This window comes from Miniopterus natalensis, chromosome 9, assembly GCF_054644295.1.
Source record: "Miniopterus natalensis isolate mMinNat1 chromosome 9, mMinNat1.hap1, whole genome shotgun sequence".
NCBI classification, from domain to species: Eukaryota; Metazoa; Chordata; class Mammalia; order Chiroptera; family Miniopteridae; genus Miniopterus; species Miniopterus natalensis.
This window is the reverse complement of record NC_142089.1, coordinates 34,119,506-34,144,310: the sequence shown is the minus strand read 5'-3', so window position 1 is coordinate 34,144,310 and position 24,805 is coordinate 34,119,506. Positions and strand designations below refer to the sequence as shown.

General features: G+C 43.4%; 1 protein-coding gene across 8 annotated transcripts in view; it reads left to right on the top strand.

The window, feature by feature from the left end:
• The window catches only part of DAB1 (DAB adaptor protein 1), a 314,945-nt gene that overhangs the window by 205,196 nt on the left and 84,944 nt on the right, over window positions 1-24,805 (top strand). For all 8 annotated transcript variants that reach the window (XM_087820466.1, XM_087820467.1, XM_087820464.1 and 5 more), the window contains exons 3-4: window positions 6,307-6,446; window positions 10,935-11,033. In XM_087820466.1, the coding sequence (XP_087676592.1) occupies window positions 6,307-6,446; window positions 10,935-11,033 (239 nt within the window). The remainder of the gene's footprint in view (window positions 1-6,306; window positions 6,447-10,934; window positions 11,034-24,805) is intronic.

Here is a 24,805-nt window from a genome sequence, read left to right as displayed (position 1 = left end):
TAACACATGAGCATGTGCACACACTCTCACACACACACACGCACGCACACAGGAAGTCACAGAGCTACTGCAACACCTTCTGACTCCAAAGAGCCAAGCAACTGTGTCCCCCTCACTAGCAGGGTGACCTTGCACCAGCGACCTCACTTCTCTGTGCCCCAGGCCCCTCCTCTTCTGAGAGGGTGTCAGTTCTGTCTCCAAGGCTGCTGTGAAACCTCAAGGAGACGCTTTCTGACAACAGGCCGTGCGTGCGCGCTGTCGGGTACTGTCAGTCCTCTGCTCTTCTTCCCTAATTCTAGCCCCGCCCCCTGTCCTAGACTCAATGTCTGTGTCTCTCTCCCCCCAAATTCATATCTCGAAGCCCTACCCCCAATGCGATGGTATTGGAAGTGGGGCCTTTAGAAGGTAACTAGGTGTAGATAAGGTGCTGAGGGTGGGCCCCCCGTGATGGGCATAATGCCCTTAAATAAGGGGAAGAAAGATCGGAGCTCCCTCGCACGCGCTCTCCCTGCCCTGCGAGGGTACAGCCAGAGGGCAGCCTGCAAGCCAGGAAGAGGGCCCTTCCCCAGACCTGCCTGCACCTTGACCTTGGACTTCCCCACCTCCAGAACTGGAGAAATAAGTGTTTATGGTATTTTGTTGCAGCACCTGAGCTGACTAAGAGACCTCTTTAGATGTTTAAGAATCTAAAACACAGAAGTGAGTCTTCCGCTTGACTGAAGACCTATGTTGAAGTTGACTTCTACTGCACAGGGACCTGCTGTAACTGTTAAAAGTTAAAAGAATTCTCCGCCAGCTTGACCACATTAGAAAAAGAATACTTATCTTGGCTCTTGTGTGGGTTTCTGTGGCCATGCTCATTACAATCTGTGAGGAGTGGGGAGATGAAGAGAGAACGATCTTGGGTGTGAAATATCTTTTATTTGGCCACTAGCGGTCTTCAGCAAATAACCTGCAGAGGGAGGCCGGTCGTGACTCCAGTCTGTTCTGTGGGCTCTGCCTCAGGGTCATAAAAGATGCTAATTGCCTGCTTCCTTGGATCACCACTCCTGATAGTGGTACTTGGCTTATGTTGAAGCTTCTGCAAGATCACTCCCAGTGTGGGACCTCCACATTAGCAGTGGCTTCTGCTCCAAGACAGGGACAGAGTGTAATCCCAGACAGCAGCCTTGAGGCCTGTTCAAGACCTAGAGTGCGCTCAGTGCCCAAGGGACTGCCTCCATTTACATTCAGCCATTTCCCTGGTTATGGAGTGAGAAGCTTGTGACTGCTGTTCTCTAATGGCACAGAGCAAAGGCGACGTTAAAATAACGGTAGGTGTGCATTTACTCTATCCTGTGAGGAACTGTATTCCTTGGAGACAGTGAATCATCCTCTTGGGATGGATGTGAAATAAGGTATCTGGGAGAGGTTTTTAAGTGACTCCGTACACTCCCCCACAGTGATACTGACTCCTGGAGTCCAGGAGCCTTTTTGGAATAGATACATAAATCCATCCCTTTATTTAATTAGTCAGCAGAGCTGGGCACTTTGGTTCCACTCTATCTATGCCAGACACCATGCTAGACTCACAGAACACAGATGACTCGATCCCAGTCCCCGTCCTTGTGGAGTTCAAGTATAGAGAAGGAGCTGCACATGAGGACAGAGTCAGTGAGGGCCAGGGATGCTGCGACAGACACTGAGGGAACAGAATAAAAAATGTGCCTGTGTGTCAGGACAGTGTCGTTTATTGACCTACACGATGATGCATGTGGGAGCAAGTGTTATCATCTACACTTTGCAGAGAAAAACACTGGGGTAGACATGTAAAGGAGCTTACGCAAGGGGACACCGATAGGGGCATGGGTGGGAGAGCTGGGACTCATCTGCTGGACCATCAAATCCTATTACCTCCTAGTGGAAGATCTCGGGCCTTGGAGCAGGACAGGCTGAGGTTCTGTTCCCAGCCGAACTTGAAGTAACTTTATTTACCTCTCTGGCTTTAGTTTCTTCCTCCATAGAATGATGCCAGTGCCTATTTCCAGTAACCCTGGAGGATTGAGTGAGATAAAGTATGAGAAGATTGGGCATAGCTTGTGTGCTTGTGATGCCATATTGTCCTAAGAGTGAGATACTATAGCCTCCAAAGACATCTGCTCATTAGCTGTGACACAAAGTGAAAAGTGGGAAATGCTATAACAGAGTATCTAGTAAGGTCACCAGAGGCCCCATAGCCTCATGGTTAAAAGCGTGATTGTTAAAAGCATGAAATTCTGCGTAACACTTGGGTTCACATTCGCACATGAAAAGATGCTCAATATCAATTGTTCTGAGGAAAATGCAGAGCAAAACCATGATGAAATATCACCTAAGACCCACTGGGATGGCTAAAGCACAAAAGACAGGCAGTCGGGAGTGTTGGCAAGAACACCTGGGAGAGAGAGGAAACCCTCCTACTTTGCAGGGGAAGGGGAAGGTGTACAGCCACTTCGGAAAAACCATTCGATAGGCCCTCAAAAAGTTAAACGTAGAGTTACCATGTGACCCAACAATTTCCCTCTTAGATATAATACTAAGAAAATTGAAAAATATTCCCACACAAAAACATGCACAAATGTTCATAGCAGCATTAGTCATAATAGCTAAAAAAATAGAAAGAACCTAAATGTCCATCTTGATGTGGGCATTTGATGTGGTATATCCATGCAGTGAAATATTATTCAGCAAAAAAAGGGACTTGAAGTACTGATACATGCTATAACATGCAATAAATAACCTTGAAAATGAGATGTGAAAGAAGCTAGTCACAAAGGCCCGCATATTGGATGACCCTATTTATATGAAATATAATTTGCCTCTAAGAATAGGCACATCTATAGAGACAGAAAATAGATTAGTGGTTGCCTAGGTCTGGTGGGCTTGGGGGAGATAGAGAGTGACTGCTAATGGATACAGGGCTCCTTTGGGGGAGATGAAAATGTTAAGGAATTGGCTAGTGGTGATGGTTGTATAGCTCTGTGAATGTACTAAATCCACTGACTTGTATACTTTAAAAAGGTAAACTGAATGGGATGGGAGTTGTATATCAGTAAAGCAGTTATTAAAAAATTTAGGCCCTGCTGTTGATGTTGAGTGTTGGTGTCAACTCTGTAGTCCAGGGCTCATTACAGAGCCTAACTCCAAGAGCAGGTGTAAGGATTAAATGGGAGATCGTAGGTAAAGCTCTTGCCACCATGACCGGTTTAGTCGATGCTTGATAATGGGTAGCGATGACGTTAATGTTTTTGCTTAAATACATGGCCTTTCTCTTGTCCACCCTGAAGCACAGGGTCAGCGGTGCTTTCAGTGAAATAAGCTGGGGATTCATGATCACTTAGGACGTGTGAACACTGACCCTCTCTAACACCTTCAAATAGCACGTGCCTCGGATGGTACGGCCTTATGGCTCTGATAGCTGTTATTTATTTCTTAACTAATATAACTGAGACCTTGCTCAAGATGTGCTCATGAAAAATTACCCTTTTAATAGTGGGACATTTAATGAGAAACTGGATTATCTACTGCATAAGTGCCCTTCATACAAATTAGCTTGGCCCTGGGTCCTAATCTAAATTGGACTCCCTACTTTTCTCCAAATGACCTAATATTTTCTTATTAATCTCTGCCCTTGCTCACCTGATCTGGCTCTGCTTCCCCTTATGAAGCGTCCTCCTTGGCAGAGCCCTGGGCCCTGACAAATGTTTCTTTGTGTCTGACTCATGGACAGTTTTTAGACATGACGTGCAGGCTGGAAACTGTTCCTTTTTTGAGCTGTTTTCCCAGTGGAGTTTTAAGGCTGCCAGTGTATTGAGCATCCACAGATTTGGGTCAGGTAAAAGACGGGGCTTTACAGGGGAGTTGGGGAGATGAGGAAAAGTCAGTCACAGTGGTGAAGAGGCCAGGCTTGAAAACACAGACCACAAGCAAACTGCAAGCCTGGGCTTCGGCGTCAGATAGATCTGGGTTCAGCTCCCACATAGTGAGTTTGAACAAGTTACTTGGTCTCTCAAACCTTCAGTTTAGAGCCCTGTCTGTAAATCCTGAATAATAGTACCCACCACTAGGATTCTTTTCTGAGGCTAAACAAGTTGGTGCATATATAGGCTTTGTACAAGACATGATAAGTGCTACCTGGTATTGCGGTTATAATTCAAGTTTGGAGAAGTCCCAAATAGTGAAAGGGATGTTAATAGTGATGAAATAGTGTCATGTGTTGAAGAGGCAGAGGTGGTATTTATGATAGAATAAGATGACCTTCCCAAGAAACAGACCAAGCCCTAGGCCACTCCTACCAAACTGTACAGAATAGTGCAAGGAGAGGTGACCTGTGGTACCATGGGCCCTGCTGTTTAGCTAAATGTCATAAAGGGTGTATCATGGCAAATGTTCTTCTCTTTATTCTTAGCTTTAGTCTCTGACATCTGCCCTCACTGAACCCTAGAGACTTAATTTTTATACTGATTATAAGTTCTCACTAATCATGTGTTATATTTGCTCTATGAAATATTATTCAAAGGCTTGAATATGCTAGGAGTCAGCAAGGATACGCTGGGAAAAACACCACCTGGGAGTTGAGGACCATGGGCCCAGGCCCGGCTCTGCAGACCTTTCTCCTCTGTGCCCTCCTGCCTTCCCATGGTATCTTCCACATGCTTCTTTTACTGGCCCACTAATACTGGTGGCAGCTACTATTTATAGAAAACCCGTGAATACACGCTTTGCACATACTATCTCATTTAAGTTACTATTCACAACAACTCTGAAAGGAGATATTTAATCTTCATGCAGCAGGCAAGGAAATTGAGGCTCAGCAGATAGTTTAGTTGGTTCACAAGTGAGAGCACTGTGACTTCAAATGAGGATGTCGGACTCTAAAGCTTATACCTTCTTATATACCCAGCACAACACACTTCTATTTGCAGTCACCAAAACGCACAACACATTTTTATTTGCAGTCACCAAAATCTTGAGCTCCCATGGGCACAGGCTTTGTCTCATTTACCTGTTGTCAGTGAGTAATAGCATCTGGCACAGAGGAGATGCTCAGTAAGGGATGGATGAATAAATGAATGAAATGCAAGTCATGTTCTGTCCTTCAAAAAGTATTGTACAGTGGTTAGCTGTTGCTGTTGTGTGTTTTTTCTATTTTAAGCATTTCCTCAAATAATACTCAACCCTGCCTTATGGAAAGGCCTTAGTTTGGCACATCAAATAGATAGAGTGAAATGGGCTGAGTTATCACTAATGTCCTCCCCTCTAAGTTTCTGGCTGATGGGGGAAGGCACGATAGAGGGGGTATAAGAAGTCAAAGTTAATGATGTTTTCGGAGATGAGTATCGGGAGGCGAGGGCATTCCAGGTTTTAAGAACCACATGTGCAATGCTCCCAACTGTAACTAGTTTGATGAGGTTAGAAATTTGAATTCTTGTGTAGTCATATGTTTTCCAACTATGTAAACTTGGACAGGCTACTTGCCTTCCCAGATCTTCATCTTTATCATCTGGAAAATGGATATGGGTTGAGTTGTTAAGAATGGGGATACAGTTTATGAAACATTTTATATGCAGCACATGCTCAGTTCACAGTAATTTTACTGTTCATATCTTATGCGGATGTGTTTGAACTTCTGGTTGATGTGTCTTAGCAAAATATTATGTTAATTACTGAGAAAGCCTGTTGCAGGGTGTGGGCACACCATACCAAGTAGTGTGGAAGTCTATTTCTTTACATACATGAATTATCAGAAGAGATATTGTAGAACCATTTTTTGATAATTGTCCCGGGTCATTACTTGATACAAAGCAATTACTCTGGAGTTTCACTATAAAACAGCACATGGAATTGGGTATAAGGAGGATCTTGGATCCTGGCCAAAGTCATATTAAACGCTAGAAATGCTAAAGCAGCTCAGTGCTAATGCCGTTCTAACAAGAATGTCAGTGGGTGATTATCATTTATTGAATACCTAGTGTGTATCAAACACTGCATTGGGTACTTTGCACATGTTGTCTGATTTATTTCCATTAATGCCCTATTGGGGGTGGTTATTTTTAACTCCTTTTTTTTCTGCCTAAGAAAACAGAAGCTGAGAGAGGAGAAGTAACTTGCCTTGAATTTTGAAAGGAGAGAGTCGGCATTTGCATCCCGAGTCCCACCGTGTTTTTCTACGTGGTCCAGTGGCCTGACCGTCCTGCCCACAGCGAGGAGCCCAGCGCGGCGCTGTGGGTGCCCACGGCCATCAGGCTGATCGCCTCCGTCTCTGAACCCTGCTCTTCTCTGTTTTAGGTCAGGATCGCAGCGAAGCCACTTTGCTAAAGAGGTTTAAAGGGGAAGGGGTCCGGTACAAGGCCAAGCTGATCGGGATTGACGAGGTTGCCGCCGCTCGGGGAGACAAGTTATGTCAAGATTCCATGATGAAGCTCAAGGTGCGGTGCGAACGTTTTACCTTAAATATCATGGGTGTCGTAGGGCTGAGAGAAATGATCACACAGTCGTTACGGGGGAAGATGTTACTTACCCATTTATCGGTAAGTTATTCACTCATTGGCTGGGTCACTGATGAACCTCCGCCTTTATTCATTGGGAAGAGATTTCAGGCATTCAGCAAACATTTGAGCACCTCCTATGTGGAGGTATTTTATGAGGCGCCGTTTGATCATTCAGTTATCACATTTTATTCAATTATATCTTCTTCATTCAATGCCTGCAAAAATAAAAGTAAAATCATCAAATTGTATAGTTCCTCAGATTTTATGAATTTTTACCACCTTATTTTAAATAAATTTTACTATATGATATATATGGTAAAAGATGCTATGTTAAGATGAAAGCTGATTTTATTCATGCTTATAACTTCTATTAATGTCCCCAAACACTATGACAAAGGGAAATATTTTTTAAGTAGTTTGTAACTAGATATTGGAATTTGGAGATATCACAAAGAGGCTTCTTATTTTAAATGCTTGAAAGAAACCTTTTCTTTGACAACTCTTAAGAAAGAAACTGGAAAAACTTTTAATATGCAAAATAAGAAAATTATAATATTAAATAGCTATTAAAAACATGCAAAAATACAATTGTTTGTTCCTAGATTGTGGTCTCTATATAGTCTGTGTTTTTTAAAGTGATCTAAAATATTTTTTAAAAATCAAATGGCTTAGCAACAACTCTATAAAATATCTTATGCATTTAAAAACGTATGATTTTACTGACTCTAGAATTCACAAAATGTTTATTGTAAAATATTTTGAAAATACAGAAAAGTATAAGGAGGAAAACTGAAATCATGCTCAATCCCACCACACAAAGAAATTCAGTGTCAACATTTTAAAAGTTTGTAATTTATAATCTCTTTGTATTTTATATACATTATATGAAGTATACATATATACGTAATATAATTGGGATTATTATTTATATAGTTTTATATTTGGCTTTTTTCTCATCTAATATATTATGAGCAATTTAAAAATCATCTTCAAATTGTCATGAGAATACAATGAGGTCAGTGTAATTTTTTTAAATGTAAGAAAAAAATAAATTTGAAAAAATGCTGGCCAAATGCCTAAAAGTATTGTATGGACAATATCTGCAGACACTGTCTATATTGCCTTTTCTTTAATATTTGCTTAATAAGCCACAGTTGTTATTTGTTTATACTATACAAATTTTGTCAGCAGTATAATATTTGCATCTAATGCTTATGTCTCTCTGAAGTCTGTCTGTAGGAATCATTATTTTTAAAAGCTCTTACTTTTCTAAGTGGCGTATACATTATTTTTATTTTTTAGCTATCACATAAGCCAACTTTATTTTAATAGTTATGTATCTATTGTAAGGTGTACTAGAAGAAGGTATAAAAGACACCCAAATTGTGATTTCACAGGCTCTCACCTTGGAAGAGGTTAATGTATCCTTTTTGATAATTAAGCAATGTTATGAGATTTTACAGCAGTCCAACAATGTGCCCTCTTCTACCAAGTTCAAATCTGATTGACAAATAAGCACCCTGGTAGGTAGCCACTCAGCAGGCGCCTGTCACAGAGCGCCCACTGGCCAGCTGCCTTCATGGAAGCACCAGGGTCAACGTGGACATGAGGCAGGAGTCGGCTTATGCTTCCTGACGGGTCATGTAAGTTAGGGCCATGTTAGCCGGACCGGACCTGACGATGACTCCCAATCTTGCACGCGTGTGTGTGTGTGTGTTACGTGCATTGAAGTGTCCCATCTGTCAACTTTATAACAGCAGGTTCCCAAAGCCCTGAGAGTTTATCCAACTATAACAGGCTCCTTTCCGATGTGCTAAACTTGAGGGGTTTTGGTTCCCAGACAATTGTGCTCACAGCCTCTTTCTCACAGGATGATCAGCTGGAGCTGGGGCCTTTTACTCCCCTGGCACATGGCACCCCGTGTGTGTAAACTCCTCCATCAGGATGCTGCCTGAGTGTGACTCCTTTCGGGAATGCCTGTGTCGGTCATTTTACACAGTGCCTAGCATAGAGCATTGCTCAATAATATCACTATTCGTAGTAGTAATAATGGCAGCTGTTAGTCACTGAGCTCTCCCCACGGGCTTCAGCCCGTGCAAAGTGCAGCGTGCGCGTAGCTCACTCTCAGGCGGCGAGAAGCGTGGTTACTCTCACCTCGCGACTGAGCCTGGAAGCTGGTGGCTCCACCTACCGATTTTCAGAACGTTTCTGACACTTGTAGTAGATTGTGTGGTCCATTTTTTCATCTGTGCTTCTCAAATCTTTACAGAGTGTTATAATAGGAGGAACTCCAACATTGGAATCTGAGAGATCGCTGTTTAAATTTCCTCTATGTCTTCTAAGTTCCTGGAGGTTTGGGATGGTCATCGGGCCCTCTGACCTATGTCTCCTCACATGTAAAATAAGGGAGGTAATTCTTACTTCCCAGGATTGTCAGATGGACTATATTATAAAACATGTAAAAAGAACTTCTACATAGTAGGTACCCAGGAAAATGTTTGATTCCCTAATTTCCAGGTTTCCAACAGTGACTTGCTAGGTCAGGTGGCTAACCCTAGGCACAGAGCCCCACGAGGCACCTACTTCCACATCTTCTGACTCCCCAACCAGAGCTGTCCCCTGACTCTGTTAGTTCTGTGTAATAGCAGTGAGTAACCTTGGGGGAGATGAGACCCGGAGGCAGCACGTGCTGTCTGGTGGCGGGCATGCTTGGACGTAGAGCAGTTTTTCAGAGTTTGGCTCAGGGCCTTGTCTCACAGGAGAAACATGTTCGATAAAGTTGGAGTTTTATTTCCCCAAAGATAGCATTGCATGGATAGTCCTCCTTGCTTTCATTTGTCACATAAAGCTACCGCCGGCAGCCCCAGCAGAAGTGCTCCTGGACCACGCATGTCTGCTCTTTTCATATTTTTTATGTTCAGCCCTATATCAGCCAGGGAGGTTTTTGATAGCTAAGTGGAACCTGGAAGGAAACGGGGGGCATTGCCTAGTCAGCACCACTGTGTGCCGGGAGTTACTACTGTTTGATGTTGCAGTGATTCTAAAACCTAGGGACTGTTGGGACTGTTTTAGAGAGACACACTGAAGCTAGATTCGACCAAAGGTGTAGCCCTCTCCGCACTATATCTGATGTCCTCACCTAGGAAGGGATTAATACACAAAGTGAGGGTGATCGAACGACCTCAAGACAATGAAAGCCCCTTGCTGTGCCTTCTGGTCATGCCTGTTGCTCTCTAACACCAGTCATTCTCGGAGACTGATACTGAGCACCTGCTATTCTGAGAGCAGCACAGACAACTCTTATCTCCTAGAAATATGAAATCAGTACTATTTTAGGCTTTACTGCACCTAAAAGCCCCAAACCATAACTGCTGGGAGTTGGACTTCATCTCGCCCTCTGCAGAGGCTAACAGTGATGAAGGGACTAGAAGCTTCAGAATTCCCAATGCAGTGTCACGGGCAGCCCTTAAGTAAATCCCTTGACCTGTCCTTACCCTCCAGGTTGTAGCCTAGCATGAAACCCATGCTTACCTATTCTTGGTCACCACAGAGGCTAATTTAGAAAGTGTCTTTACTCTTAACTTGTATCATATCAACTTAGGGGGACTCTGAGTAGCACATTCAGGTAACAGTAAGTTACTGAGAACCTCTTGCCCTCCAGGGATTGTCCTGGGCACTGGGGATAGAGCAGTGAGCAGAGTAACATCCCTACCTTTTGTGATGTTTACCTTCTAATTGATTCATATCCATACCGTCACTTTATAAAAAGTGTGGAAACAGATATATTGATAGATGGAATGCTTTTGGTAAATACTTTTTTTGAAAGCCCAGGAGTGATAGGGAAAAGAGTAAGGGACACTATAAAATGTCTGTGGGTAAATGTTATAAACCATCAACATAAACTATGATCATCAGATTTCCCCAAGCAAAAATTGAGACATGCAGTCTGGCAACAGTTATTATTTTCTTTTATCTCTAAACTGATTCATATGAAAACTTTCTCCAGAAGCATAAAAATAAAATCACATTTAGGAATATATTCCATGACTCACCGTTATCGAAAAGATTAAAACCATATGCAATGCAAAACCCAGTGAAGCTATTAATAAGGGGACTGCGGTGTGTATATCTTGGGATCTCGAATTCTGTATCTAGGCACAAAGTAGGCGTTCTATAAATCTTGGTTAGCCAGATGAATTGGTGCTCAGACATCTGTTTATACGATATTAGAACAGTGAGGATAAGTATTCCCCTAAAACATCAAGCAGATGCAAGCACATCAAGTAGGGAAACCTGGAAGGAGCAGAGAGAAAGGAGCATGTATGATTGGTGGCATCAGCTGATGGTATCTGACACACCTTTGGGACCGGAGGGCATTTTCAAATGAAAACACTACAGTAAAAGCCGTGTCTTTCCTTTCAACAGGGCGTTGTGGCTGGTGCTCGTTCCAAAGGAGAACACAAACAGAAAATCTTTTTAACCATCTCCTTTGGAGGAATCAAAATCTTTGATGAGAAGACAGGGGTAAGTGAAAGCACCACATGGCATTGTGAAATTGAATCCATTGACAGATGTGCCCTTAAAAGCCTCTCCTCACTGGGCAGGAATATCAAACAAGCATAAAAACACATAAAGCAGCTGACAAACTTGATCAATTGTGATCGTCCATCAAAGGGAGGCTTTTCCCGGACTTGGCCACAGTGTGACTGCACCATGTTTCTTACAGCATAATTGTGATAAAAGTGTCACACGGTCCTGGTAATCTAATGGGAGATTGATGAGCTTTGAAGAGTGGTGGGCAAGGGGACAGTTTAAGTTGGATTTCTTTGTGCGTTGGCAGCTTTAATGACATGCATCCTAGAGGGAAACACATCGAGCTCTTTTTGACTCGGTCAAAGCATCCAGACTCTCTTGAGTTTAACCTGTGGAACCTCGTAGATGCTGTAATCAAAAAGAATACGTGAAGTTTTCAGCCTTAAAAAGCAAACTCTATCACCGCATGCCTAGTAAATGTAAGTGCTAATATATTTGTTGAACAAAGCGAAGACGGGGTTTGTGTTTTCATCAGCCTCCCAGAGGCAATTAGCTCCCAGGTTCATCCCCAGGGCTAGCCTGACATTGTCGGGCCTGTGTATTGACGGTAAGGAGAAAACAGAAAAATATTCTATGATCTGCTTCGTTGAGAGGGCGGGAGTCAAAGGGACATATTTGTCCTTTCATGTATTCACCTCGCTGAACTTCACGAGCTAATTTATCAAGCACTGTATAAATAATACTCCACTAGCCAAGTTAATTAACCTTCACCATTTTGCATTATTTTTTTCTCCCCTTGGTTCTGACTCATATTAGGATGAAATGTAGGTAGTAGGGTGATCGTTTCACAGTAAAAGTGGGTCTTCTTGAAGAAAAGTTGCTCCTGAAGAGTTAGCCACAGGACAGGGACGGGCGCGCCCAGGTGCTTAGCAGCTCGCTTCGCAAAAGCCAAGGGGTGGAAGGACCCAGGCGACCATCTGGGGACAAGCAAATAGAACAGTTAGGTGGACTGCCTTGTGTGCGAGTGAGTTCACCGTTGCTGGGAGTATTCAAGAAACAGCCATCCGATGGGGAAGCTGTGGAAGGGAGTCAAGTAGAAATGAGGTTCTGAGCAAAGTCACATCTAAGGTGATGACTGAGACTAGTTTTAAGATTCTGTGTCTTCCTCAAAGTCATTCCTGTCAGTATGATTTATCTTCAGATAAATGGAGGTTTTACAAAACCTTCAGTGGAGATCATGAGCAGGAACAGCTTCCTAAACCTTTGTCATTGCCCAGCAGGGGACCGACTGAATTGTGCAGGATAAGAGTCTAAGTGAAGTATTCTATCCTAAATATCAAAGAAATGGAAAACTGGGTCTCTGTCATTTGGAATGACCGATTTTAGTTGTTTATCATGTCTGAAGTATTTCTGCTCAAGCTTGACTGCAGGTTTTTTTTTTTTTTTAAAAAGCCAAGAAAAGAAACATTTGCAGAACGTGACAATAGTTAGAATTTTAAAATCCAAAAGCTGTCAAAAATGTTTTGATCCCAATTAAAGAGACCCTTTGCAGCAATTTACACCTTGTCTTGAATTTCAAACGATTCTTGATCTCGATCCTTATATGAGTGAATTTTGTTTTATTATTAGCATGTTGCAGGGGATAAGTCAATATTGAAAGCTGTTCCTATTTTCAGATATGGAGATATTGGTAATATGTCAAAGGAATCAGTGAAAAGGCAGGAAATGTCATATGTAAATTCGTCGTTGTTGGTAATAGCAGGGGCAATATCAAATCGGGAACAGCTTCATAGCAATATGTTATTAGGTCCTCAAATCAGACCAGTGGACACCGAGGCAAAAGTGATGTCATGTTTATCTTGCAGATAAGGAAACGGGTTCTGGAAGTGGTCCCTGCCTTGGCTGCAGACCCAGAGTAGACTTTCCAACTCCAAATCCTGTGTCTCTTTCCAAGGAAACTCATTGAACTCACATCTCTACCCATTTACAGTTTTATTCCATAGAATTGTTATAACTTTATGCCATAAAAAATCGTAAATATTGCAGGACCCTAAAATAAGCCTGTTTCTCAGGTAGAGGACAGGGATCTGCATCATCTTTTCCAGATGATGTAGCCTCTTATTGCTGCGGTCACTGCAGACTGTTGGCAGGGGAACCAGGACGGGTCATGCAGCTGTGTGTCGATCGCCTGTCCTCCGCCGTGTGGCACTGCTTCCTGGGGCGTCACAGATGTATAATGTGTGGTCCTTGCCCCTGAAGTGGTCACAGTCGGGGGGTGAAAGCAGACTCACAAATTGAAGGGACAGCTGCTGAGACACAGGTGTGAATGGAGTTGTCAGTGCTCGGGGCATCGGGACCGGGCTTTGCCTAGAATAGGAGGGAAGGTTTTTACAGAAAAGGGCTCACTGATTTGGCCGTGGAGGAATAAGTTGGGGAGGACCAGATGAGCAGGTCAGGAAAGAGAAAACTGTATTTCTAAATGCACAACTGTCTAAAAGATAAAAATATGTGGGCTCATTCATTCCTCCCCTGAGGAAGCACTCGCTGAGCCCCTATCTAAACACACAGGTGAACAGGCCGTATTTTTTTGTTCATAACTTTATCTATCTGATTTACTTAATGATGTCCATATAGGTGATACTGCACAAAAAGTGGACTTACTGCTTGAGAACGGGCAGATGCACCCAGGATACCCAGGGCACAGCAGGGGAGATGGGGAGAATGGCCCAGGATAGAATATTGCCCATCATAGTAGAGGGGTCATGGTGTTTGAAATGCTGTGTGACTTTCTAATGTCTTAGGTAAATAAAACACCTGTTTTCTAACTACCTGAATCTAAAACCTTGCTCTATTTTAAATGTAAGCCACGTATTTCTGTACCATATTCAGAACATCGAATTTCCCAGAAATGCAACTAAACTGAGAGAAGGATGTGCCTTGTTTTGTCGGAACCTCATTAAGAGTCGTTCATCATTTTGGAAGACCAAGCCACTGTGATGCGCTTTATAGTTGAGTTACCAACTCAGCACTGCTGGATCTATTTCATATTCACCATAACTCAACTTACGTGGCTCTTCTTTAAAAATGTCAAATATAAAGAAAACAGTGTCAACAGTATTGAGTTGAATACTCTCTTAAACCCAAATTTATTCATTATAAGAAAGTGCACACATATATCACTGTCATTATGTTCTTTTATTGTAGTTGTAACTTAAGTACATAGGAATCCACATTATTTTTTTAACCAGAAATCATATTCTTCCCTTTTTCCTTTATGTTATAATTAGGCCATCTTGATTTGTCTAAACTTTATATGTGTAGATAGATTATATAATCACTTTAGATAATGAAGGAAGAATAACAAAATATTTGTTTTAAAAAGGAGTTGTTGAGTCAGATGAGGTGAAGAACTCCTGTCTAGACCCTGCTACCATTTTCATTGGTTCATTCATTCATTCATTCATGCTCCACATGCTTATTGAGCAAAAGGGGCATTCTACTTGGAGGATGGAGATGAACCAGTCTGAAACTTTTCCTTCGAGGAACTTACAGGAGGTAAGGCATATATAAATAGCTATAATTCATAGCAAGAATAATGAATACAAGAAGAGAAAGAGGTAAAATTATCATGAGAGTTCACAAGAAGAAATGATTTCTTTCAGCTGAAAACATATGGACTGATTTAGGACAAGGTTAAACCTCGAAAATGGTCAGGGTTTGAAGTTGGAGATAGAAGAAGACCAGTGTCCAGGCAAAGGGAGTGTTGACTAGGACCCTGCAGGGGGAAGGTCATGAAGGAGGGCAGGCGTGGAGAAAAGCGGGGTGTCGGTGTTTCCGCATAGGAGGAGGTGCGGTGGCTCAGTGACAGATGCACCGAGAAGGTAGGCCCGGGCCGCATGGTAGGGCCAGGAACATCCAACCAGAGACTTTTGATTGACTCATGTTTGTTACAGCCTCAGTTATGATTCAATGTGCTCTGTGGCCCTGAAGCTGTACCAGATATACAGAGGGACAGGGACAGTGACTGTAAGGCCACCCTTAGCTTTTAAGATGCCTTTGTGCAAATGACTCGTTGCCGTTTGTTGGGAAACCGTTGCAGTCACTGTGCACGTTGATGACCATACTGTGGCGTTTCCCCTGAGAGCCCTGCAGTGCGCGCCCTGCCTGGCTGTGCGCAGCAGATCAGGGGCATCGTCAGTGCGTGAGCAGAAGGTCTTGCTGTTTCCCGTGCACACCGTTCACAGCCCAGCTTTCGTGATTTGCTCAGGGTGACCCCTCCACTTGGAATGTCCTTTGCTCTTTTTACCCAGTGAGCGTGTCCTCATTTCTCAGGGTTCAGTAATGTCAACAACGACCACAACAGCAACACAGCGCAATTATCATTTATCAAAACGATTATCACTTCTCAAGCCCAGCTGTTTTATTAGAGTAAGTGCTTACACGTTTCATGCCAGGTCTGTCTGAATCCACAGCCCACACTGCTCACCAGTAAGTCACTGGTCCCAGATAGTGGATGCAGTGGGAGGAGCATGGACTGCAGATCCAGACTGCCCTGGGTCTAGTCCTGACCACTGTGTGGTTGTAAAGCAATGTTTCTTAGTGACTCGTGCCTCTTTTCCTCAACTGTACAATGGAAATAATGATAATACCTATGTTTAGGGTCAGCGTAAGACTAAATGAGCATTTAATTCAATTCCTTAAGACTTACGATAGTGTCTTATATAGTAAAAAACTCTAGGTGTTAAATAATATTATATTATTAGCTGTACTGTCCCCTCGCTGGCCCAGACTTCCTTGGCAGAATTAATTCCTTTTAATGCTCCTGGAGCCTCCCCTTCTCGCCTTTGTCATAGCCCATGATCGTCCGTATCGTAGTGAGTTCACTCACACTGCCCTCTGCCCACATACCCCCAGCATACCCTGTCTCATCCATCGCTCTATCTGCGGGTTGTCGCATAGGGCCTGTCATGTGACAGTGATGCTAACTGGACACTGAAGGAAAGAGGGTAGGCAGTCAGGGAGGGATGGAAACAAAGAGAGGGAAGGAAGCGGAAGTAATACGTCAAGTTATAATGAAATGCTAGTTGTCTGGAGCAGGTATTGGAGCCCAAGATGCTACATACCCAACATGCTAATTTTGCCAGATGGGCGGTAAGTACAGAACGAATATGTGCGTGACTCAGAGTTGCCCAGTCCTAGGATGTCAGGGGTGGATGTTTCCTTGGGCATCCACTAGCCCACTCATTAACCAAGGAAGAAACCTAGGGCCCAAAGAAGGTGCTGCCCTAGGCTTCCCAGCAAGTTACATGCAAACTGCCCGGGTTGAGCATCACCCTCCGTCGTCACTGCACAGGAGGTGGGAAGGGTCCTCGCTCCCCTTCCACTTTCTTCTTTGGCCTTTCTTTCCTCCTGACAGCCTTTCGCCCCCTTTCCCATCTCCATACTCTTTGTTCGTTCTCTTCAGTGTTCAGGCTCCCACATGCCTGACAACAGCCCCAGATCCATTTTAATATCAAAGAGACTGAACATCTAAGGGGAAAAATTGGGTCTCCGGATGTTTAGTGTCTTGTTGGATGATATTGAATTTTAATTTATCACCATAAAAAAATCAATTTATAGCTCAAAACCAACATTTTTTTAGAAATCGGAACTGTCAGGAAGCTGCCTCTGTAAGATAACTTAGACAGGGGATAATTCATGTCAGGGGAAAAGTGTGTTCACATCACCCTGCAAAGTGAGACCATGATTGTTTTCAAGCAGCTTCGGTAAACTCAGAAACGGGACTTCTTGCCCATAATAATCATTTTTATCAATTTTGGTCTTTAAGGCAGTAAAGAGGTAATATTCTCTGTACTGGCTGCTTTCACATGCTTGGTCTCATTAAATTGAATCCCATAAGAACTCAGCTAAGAAAGTATTATTATTCCCATTAAACAGATGAGGAAACTGAGACCCAGAGAGGGTAAGGGACCAGCACAAAGCCAAATATTCCACAAATTGCAGAGCTGGGAACTGACCCCAGAATGCATGGGGGTTAAGCCCATGTTCTTTGCCATCCTGTGGTGGTGTCTGTCCCCTTCAAGGGTACAGTAGGGCCTCTGCTGAGCAAGTGGCCATTCATTTGCTCTGGAGGGGAAAATTCAAACTGGCCTTCGGGCTGTCATTATGCAGACCAGCCAAGTGACTGAAGGTTCATCAGCTACTATTTAGGTCTCTGAAGGTGTGTGAGCCCCTTGGTCTCTAAGTTGCAGAGCTTGAATACACAGTGTGACATTGGGTGTAGTCCCTCTGCTTATTCTCTGTGACTCTGTGTCCTGATCTAGGAGCTCAGGGTCATTCTACAGGCTTTTCCTTAAAAGTCCAGATAGTAAACATGGTGAGCCCTATGTTTACTTTTGCTATAAGAATGGGAAAGCCACAACAGACAATATGTAAACAAGCTGGGCTGAGTTCCAATAAAACTTTATTTGTAAAAACACCTGGTTGGCCCACGAGCTGTCGTTCGCTGGCTCTGTTCTGGGTGATTATTAAAGAAGCTCCTAATTATCTCATTCAGACCCCACGATGAGCACTGGAGAAGAGTGGGATGAGCACAAGCTAGAGACGGTTGTTTATCTCTGGGCCCTTTGTACACTGCTCTCTGGTGGCCGACTTTTGGAATAGGCATAGGAGCACTTGTTATAAACCTTGAAGATAAATATTCAGCTCTGAGGAATTGTATTAGTTGTTGAGCACTGATTGCCAGACGCTGTGCTAAGTGCCTCGCGTAAAGTTTTGCCATTGAGTTCTTGCAATCCATCTATTAGTTATGTATTATTATTCCCATCTTACAGATAAGTGACTGAGGCTCAGGGAGTTTAGGTGTCTTGCCTGGGACTACTGTTACATTTTTACCTGTTCATTCATTCAACAAATACTCACTGAGTACCTGCGATGTGTCAAACAGTATTCTCAGGAATGTGCATATGCTGGTGAGTAAAGAGAAAGTCCCTACCTTATGGAGTTTGCTTTATGATGTGGGGAGTCAGAGAAGACACAGTAGACATACATGACTGATTTACTCTGGTTAAAAGTAACAAGTGCTCTGAACAAAGAAAAAACTCAAGCAAGGCCGTGGCATTTCTCCACCATGCTCTGTGTCCTTGCAGGAGGCCTGTGACATACATGCATTGTAAATCACAACTGTTACCTGCTCTGGGAGCTTCCTGTCATTGTGAGGGTCAGCTGAGTAATGGAGAAAGACACATCTGAAAATTCTCATCCAAATTCCAAGAGCCGTTGCACGATAAATCAGAGCTGTCTGTTTGGGTGTGTCTGCTTTTATTTAGACAACGGAATGCTTCCTTTGGGGTCTGCTGTTGATTATTTCCTATCTCGTGCATTTGTTTAAATTTTAATTTAGAACTCATTTTCCGTGAGTGTGCCTTGGTTATTTAATAGGTGCTTCTGTTTGTGCGAGAGCTGTGTGTATGGAAATGGTGATACAGGAGCAATTACGTGCAGCACCGACTCGATGGCTGTGCACTTCTCTGGAGTCTCAGTGGCGGCCCGAGATGGAGCAGCATTAATAGTTCTGGGTACAATAAAGGAATGTGTGTCATGGAAAGCGAGGAGTTGGGTCCAGGTGAGAGCCCAGTAAAATTCACCTCTCGGGAGAGGGTTCTGTCTTGGGAAGTGTACGTGGTGGGACCTGTGTGCCAGGCGACCTCTGTCACGGAAAACGGTCTGTGTTGATGTAGAAGGCCTGGATTTGAATTGTCACGCAGTCACAGCAAGTGCAGGTTGAACTGTAATGATAAAAACGACAGTGACAATAATAATGAAAACACTTACTGTTGTCCCAGATCTTACGTACATCTCATGTCATACTTTTATAAATCACCAAACCTCTTAGTGGCTCAGTGTTCTCTGGAGTTTGAGAGCAGTAATTAGCTAGCCAATCTTTACAACAATCCTGCAAAATAGAGGCATTATTTGTTTTTTACACAAGATGACACTGAGCTCAGAGAGGTGCAGTGAATTGCCAAGAAGTCGCAGTGAGAGGGGCTGTGCCCACATTCTCGCACGCCGCCAGTCTGCTGGAGAAACAGAGAAACTGGTGTGTGAGTGCATCTTACACTGATAGTTAGATGGTACCTGGAACAAAACACTTGAGTGGTTTCCTGGTTTACTTTTCCATCAGTTCCTATAGTTAATGATTACGTATATTTTTAAATCTCATATGAACAGCGAGGTGAATCCAGTGCCCTCACTGTCTATCTTATACTCACTACTTCTTTCTTGCACCTTTCCCAGCTTTGCTATAGACTGAGAACATTTGCATGTCCCAATTACTTGCAAATATGAAAGGTGGGGGAGAATTTTAAACAAATAAACAAATGCTCCTCGGAGAAATTGAAAGGCAGGGGTTTCTGACCTGGTCATTCTTGTACCTCCCACCTTCTGGCACGTGGTAAGCTCCCAGCAGCTGTTTGTGGAATTGCATGGAACTCCTCACTTAGAAGTCAAGCAGCCCCTGACTCCCCTCCTCTAGCTGTGCTCACCCAGAACCTTTGGCCATTCTGACTGGCATCTACATCCTATCAACAGTCATCTTCCCCGAGAAAGAAAATAGCAGCTCCTTCTCCTCTGCTGGTGGCCTTCAGTGACACAACCCATTTTACTCCAGCCACATCTGTCCTTCCCTGCTTCCTTCAACTTCTAGATCAGCAATTTTTAACCGGTGGGCAGCAAGAGTTTTTAAAACATGCAATAGCTGACTGTTTAGTCAGGGACACTGATCTCTTTTCCCTTAGATTGTCAAATAAAGAAATGACAGCGGCCGGCACCACAGTAGCCATCCAGTGTGAATGAATCAAAATTATACCTAATTTTTTAGGTATAAAATGGCAAAAAAATGGAATTTTGGTGTGCCACAGAATTTTAGTAATTAATGTATGTGTTTCATTAGTTGAAAAAGGTTGAAAATCACTGTCGTAGATGAACAGGTTGTATAATGTGTACTAAAGGCTGCATATATATTTAATCTCACCTTCCAGTGTTATTAATGGCCTTAATACAACATAGCTAATTCTCCCCACTTTCCTTTCTGTTTCCCCATCCAGCTTGCCTTTGCCTTTATCTTTTCCTTATTTTTTTTTCTCCTGCTCTCATGTGTATGTAGATACAGTCACTTTTTTCTATGGCCATGTGTATTTTTCAGACATTATGAAGTACCTCCTATATGTAAGATATAAAGTATAACCTTCAATAAAAGAAATTTATTATGCAAACTGAGGGAAAGGTAGGCGCTAATGAAGGGTAGGAAAGGAACCAACATTTATTGAGCACCTACTCTATTTGTATCCCTACACTAAGATTGCTGTATAAGGTCCTGGAGGGCATAAATCCTTTCTTTCTTCCGCCCATCCTATGCCCTGCCGGAATGGGGAGTGCTTCCCTTGGGCGCGAGTCCCTTCAGGGACCTGTGGGGTCCCCACCTCAGAATTCTGATGGTTGGGCACCCTGGGTCCTGGGGCACGTGCAAGCAGGTTTTGATCCAAAGGATGAGAGAGAGAGCCTCGCAGAGCTGGTGAGGTGAGGGATAACCTGGGAGTGACCTAGCTACTGTGCTGAATGGATCACACACTGTCTCACTCAGTCCTTGCAGTGACACCAGGGACCAGGGGTGCTACTGGCCCCAGTCTCCGGAGGAGCCATGAACGTCGGGTCTGGAGGACAAGAGCGATGCTCTAGGCACTGAGCCCAAGGGCCACGGGCCTGTAGTGCACGTGGCTCGGGCCTGCGCCCGCACAGGCTTGCGGTGAGCCCAGCACCGGGCGCAGCGCCCAGCTCCGGCTGCAGCCGCTCTCCGCCCTGCCTCGGCCGAGCGTTTCCATGCGCTCACCGCCGGCCTCGGTCCCAGGGCCCAGGGACTTGCCTGCCAGACTGAATGTGCCTTCTTAAACTATTTAGGAAATCAGGAGAGTCCAGATCTGCAAGATATTACCGGGGCAGCATGGCCTTAATATTTAAATAGGAAACGCCTGCTCCTCCAGAGACTGAGGTCTGAATTTTTCATGATGTCTAAGAGATGTGCAGACTGTTTCGAAATTCTATATTTAAAATTGAGAAAATAAAGATTGTACTGTCAATTGTCTAAACTCAAGACGGCCATAACCTCACTTTTGAGGAGAAAGCACTTCATCTTCTACATAAATGGGCCCGAGGGGAGCGCCTGGGACTCGGATACGGCGATGCATCACCTGGTGACTGCGGTGTGACACGCCACCCGCGTGAATAGCGCGCCCGCCCTTTCACGTTCGTTTCTGCGCTGCCCAAGCCTGTGCTTATTCCCCCGCCCATCCGCCGCCTCTGGCATCTACCCGAGCACTTCACCAAAACTTCTTCATCGGGTACAGTGATAAAAAGGATCTCATGTACGAGAATTTCTTTGTAGTTTGGCAAAAACTTCCACTCTTTTTCTCACAACTGGTTTCACATTAGTCTTACGAGACATGTACTACACCTGCAGCTTTACCGGTGACAGACCCAGGGGCCCCAAGTCACACAGTGATAATTGATGGAGCATAATCCTTATTTGTATTTGATGCCTTTTCTACTTAGAGAAGTAGCAAATATTTATTATAGAAAATTTACAAAATAAAGAAAAGTTGTAAAGAAGAGATACAAATTATCTGAAATGCCACCTCTTAGACACAAACCCAGTCAGCATTTTGATGTATATAGCACCAGGGTTCTTTACACAACCATCGTTTTTGTCAAAATAGAAATTATACTGTACATGCTGCTTTGTAACATACTTTTTTCATTACCTACATCTTTTCTTTAAGTAATTCATATAACATCATTTTAAGTCACTATAAGGCATTCTAGCATATGAGTGAAGCATAATAAACACCATGTGGTTAGTAGCTGCATTTTTGGGAACATCTTTATACTCATATATGATGATTGGGTCAACACATATATATTTTTTTATTTTGGTCAAATTGTGTTCTAGAAAATACTGCCGGATGTACAAATACTATCTGTTTCACTACATAATTGTCATCATGGAGTATTACCATTCCTTTTAAAAAATAAAGTTTTAAGCTTTTTGATATTAAACTTTAGTTTAAGTGACTGTCTTAACTTCATTATCTGCCCACGATAGTCATTATAGGAAAGCAATATAATTGTAGAGTCTTTTATGCTGATAAGAATAATAGCCCTTTGGCTTTACCTGCAAATCCGCATGATGCCAAAGGGCATTGAGAATGGGCTGAAATGGGATTTCTCATAGACTTTGACTTATTAACCCTCAAGGCGTTACCTGTCTAGACCACCATTTTGCCCTTGGTAGAACACTTTCTCTGGCCCGTGTTTAGGGCAATATTACCAATTCTTCATGTGTGCATAAATGTCACCAAGGGGAGAAAACTTGACCATCATTGTTATTATAATTTAAGATTTCTGATCTTTGACCTTCATGCAGAATAAAATGTATTTATATGTGCATTCCCACACGCAAAGCTTGCCATCTTGGGCAGGTCATCACCACTCTGCACCTAAGTTTCTCAGGTATTAGATGGACATGGGGATAACTTTGGTCTTCTTTGGAGGTCTGTTGCAATAATTCAGGGAGGGAGAACGCATGTTAAAGTTCTTAACCAGTGAGTTCTCCTTGATGATGTACATTACTTTTGTCATAAGAGAAGAATAAAGTTGGCATTCGGCAAATGTCTAGGAGTTAATAAACTCTTTTGATGTTCTTCATTCTGATAACTTTGTGTAAGTTATGGAGAATGGGTGTACTGAGCAAAGGAACGCAGCCGAGGTGCTGTCCGAATTCAGAACTAGTGAGGTCTGGAATAACGAGATTTCCCCTGGCCACCTCCGGGATGGCTCCAGTGCCCTGGAGGTACTCATCAGTTTGGTTGTCTGCCCATAGCACTGACATTCCTACTGCTTGGTCAGGTCTACTGGGGAGCAGAATGCACCTTAAAGGTCATCTCTCCAGCCTCAGAGTCCTTTCCACATAAATCTGCTTTGGCTTTATTTCCTTTTATGAAACTACATGGATATCATTGGGACAGTTGAAGGTAACTATTCCATAGAGTATAAAATTCCATCCTTAAAAACTGGAGCTCCTGTCAGCACCTTGGAGAAGTCCTGCTTTCCTTTTCCTGATACTCTCATCTGTAAAAATTAAGTTCTAGCAAATGTTTGCAGAGCATGTACAGTGCACCAGGCCCTGGGGTGCGAAGAAGAGTCAGAGAAACTCTGCTCCCCACGGGACCCCTGATCTCGCCGCTGAGTAAGCAGCCAATTACGCAACAGTGTGATCAGCAAGATCACGGTGCAGTCGCCTCACTTCAAGTTCATACGTGTGCGCTTCTGTGTTAACGACCTGCAAAGGAAAGCAAACAGAATCCCTCCGATTACACGAGCCGGTGATATTTAAGTGACTCATGTGGGAAGCGCTGGTGAAGTAGAGCTGTAGGGCAGAGGCACTGCGCGGGGAGCAGGACCACAGGCTGATCGTTTCAGAGGGGAAGCCCCCTCGGCCTCCTCTCCTGCTGACCCCACGGCCAAAGGGAACCCATGTCAGTTCACAATACGCCAGTCTTTCTTGGCCTTTGCACATGCTGTGCTTGTGTTTTGTTTCATTTTTCTGCCTAGAACTTTCTTCCCCTTGCTCTGTCCTTCCCACGCTCCCTTCACCCCTTCCTCTATCTTGCTGACTCCAGTTTATCCCATAGGCCATTCGGCTCAGACACCTTCTCAGGAATCTAAGTTAGAGATCCTTTGACTATACTTTCATATACCAACCACTTCTGTTATAATACTTATTAAAATGTGTTATACAAAAAGTGGAAGAAACCCAAGAGCCCGTCAGTGGATGAATGGGTAAACAAAATATGGGATATACATGCAGTGGAATATTATTCAGCCTTGAAAAGGAAGGACATTTGGGCACATGCTACAACATGGATGAACCTTGAAGACATTATGCCGAGTGAAATAAGCGAGTCCCAAAATGACAAATATTGTATGATTTCTCTTACAAGAGATTCCTAGAGTAGTCAAATGCATAGAGACAGAAAGTAGAACGGTGGTTGCCAGGGGCTGGGAGGAGGCAGTGGGGGAAGGGGGTGCGTGTTTAATGGGTACAGAGTTGCGGCTGGGGAAGACGAGAGGGCAATGGAGATGGCTGGTGGTGACGGTTGCATAACAGTATAAATGTTTTTAATGCCACTGAACTGTACACCTGAAAAAGGTTAAAAGGTAGTTTGCATGTTAACTTTCGTCACAATAAATGTGTTACCGTTGCGTGTATCACAGCAGTACACCTTCTAGTACCTGTGCTCCCTTAAGAGCAGGGACCATGGGTTTTTACCAGTTACTCTCGGTGCTAAGCACACAACTTGCACACAGTAGGTACTCACTTAAAAAAAGGAGTTGAAAAATTAATAAATGTAGAAGTGGTCTACTATCACTCGATCAGACTAATGCCTTCTAATTTTATTGATACGGAAAGTCAGAGAGGCGTGGCCTTACTCAATTCACACAGCTGGTAGATGTCCGGGTCAGTGTGGACCCCAGATATTGTCAGCCTCCATCCAAAAATACTGTTTTCATTGCGCCAGCCTTTGTTTGCCTTCGCGTTCTACACACAGTCAGATAGAACCACAGGAGGCAGATGCACATAAATAAACCTGAAATGTCATGCTTTCAATTAAAAATAATGTTAGGAGACTGAAAAGAAAATGGAAAAAGGA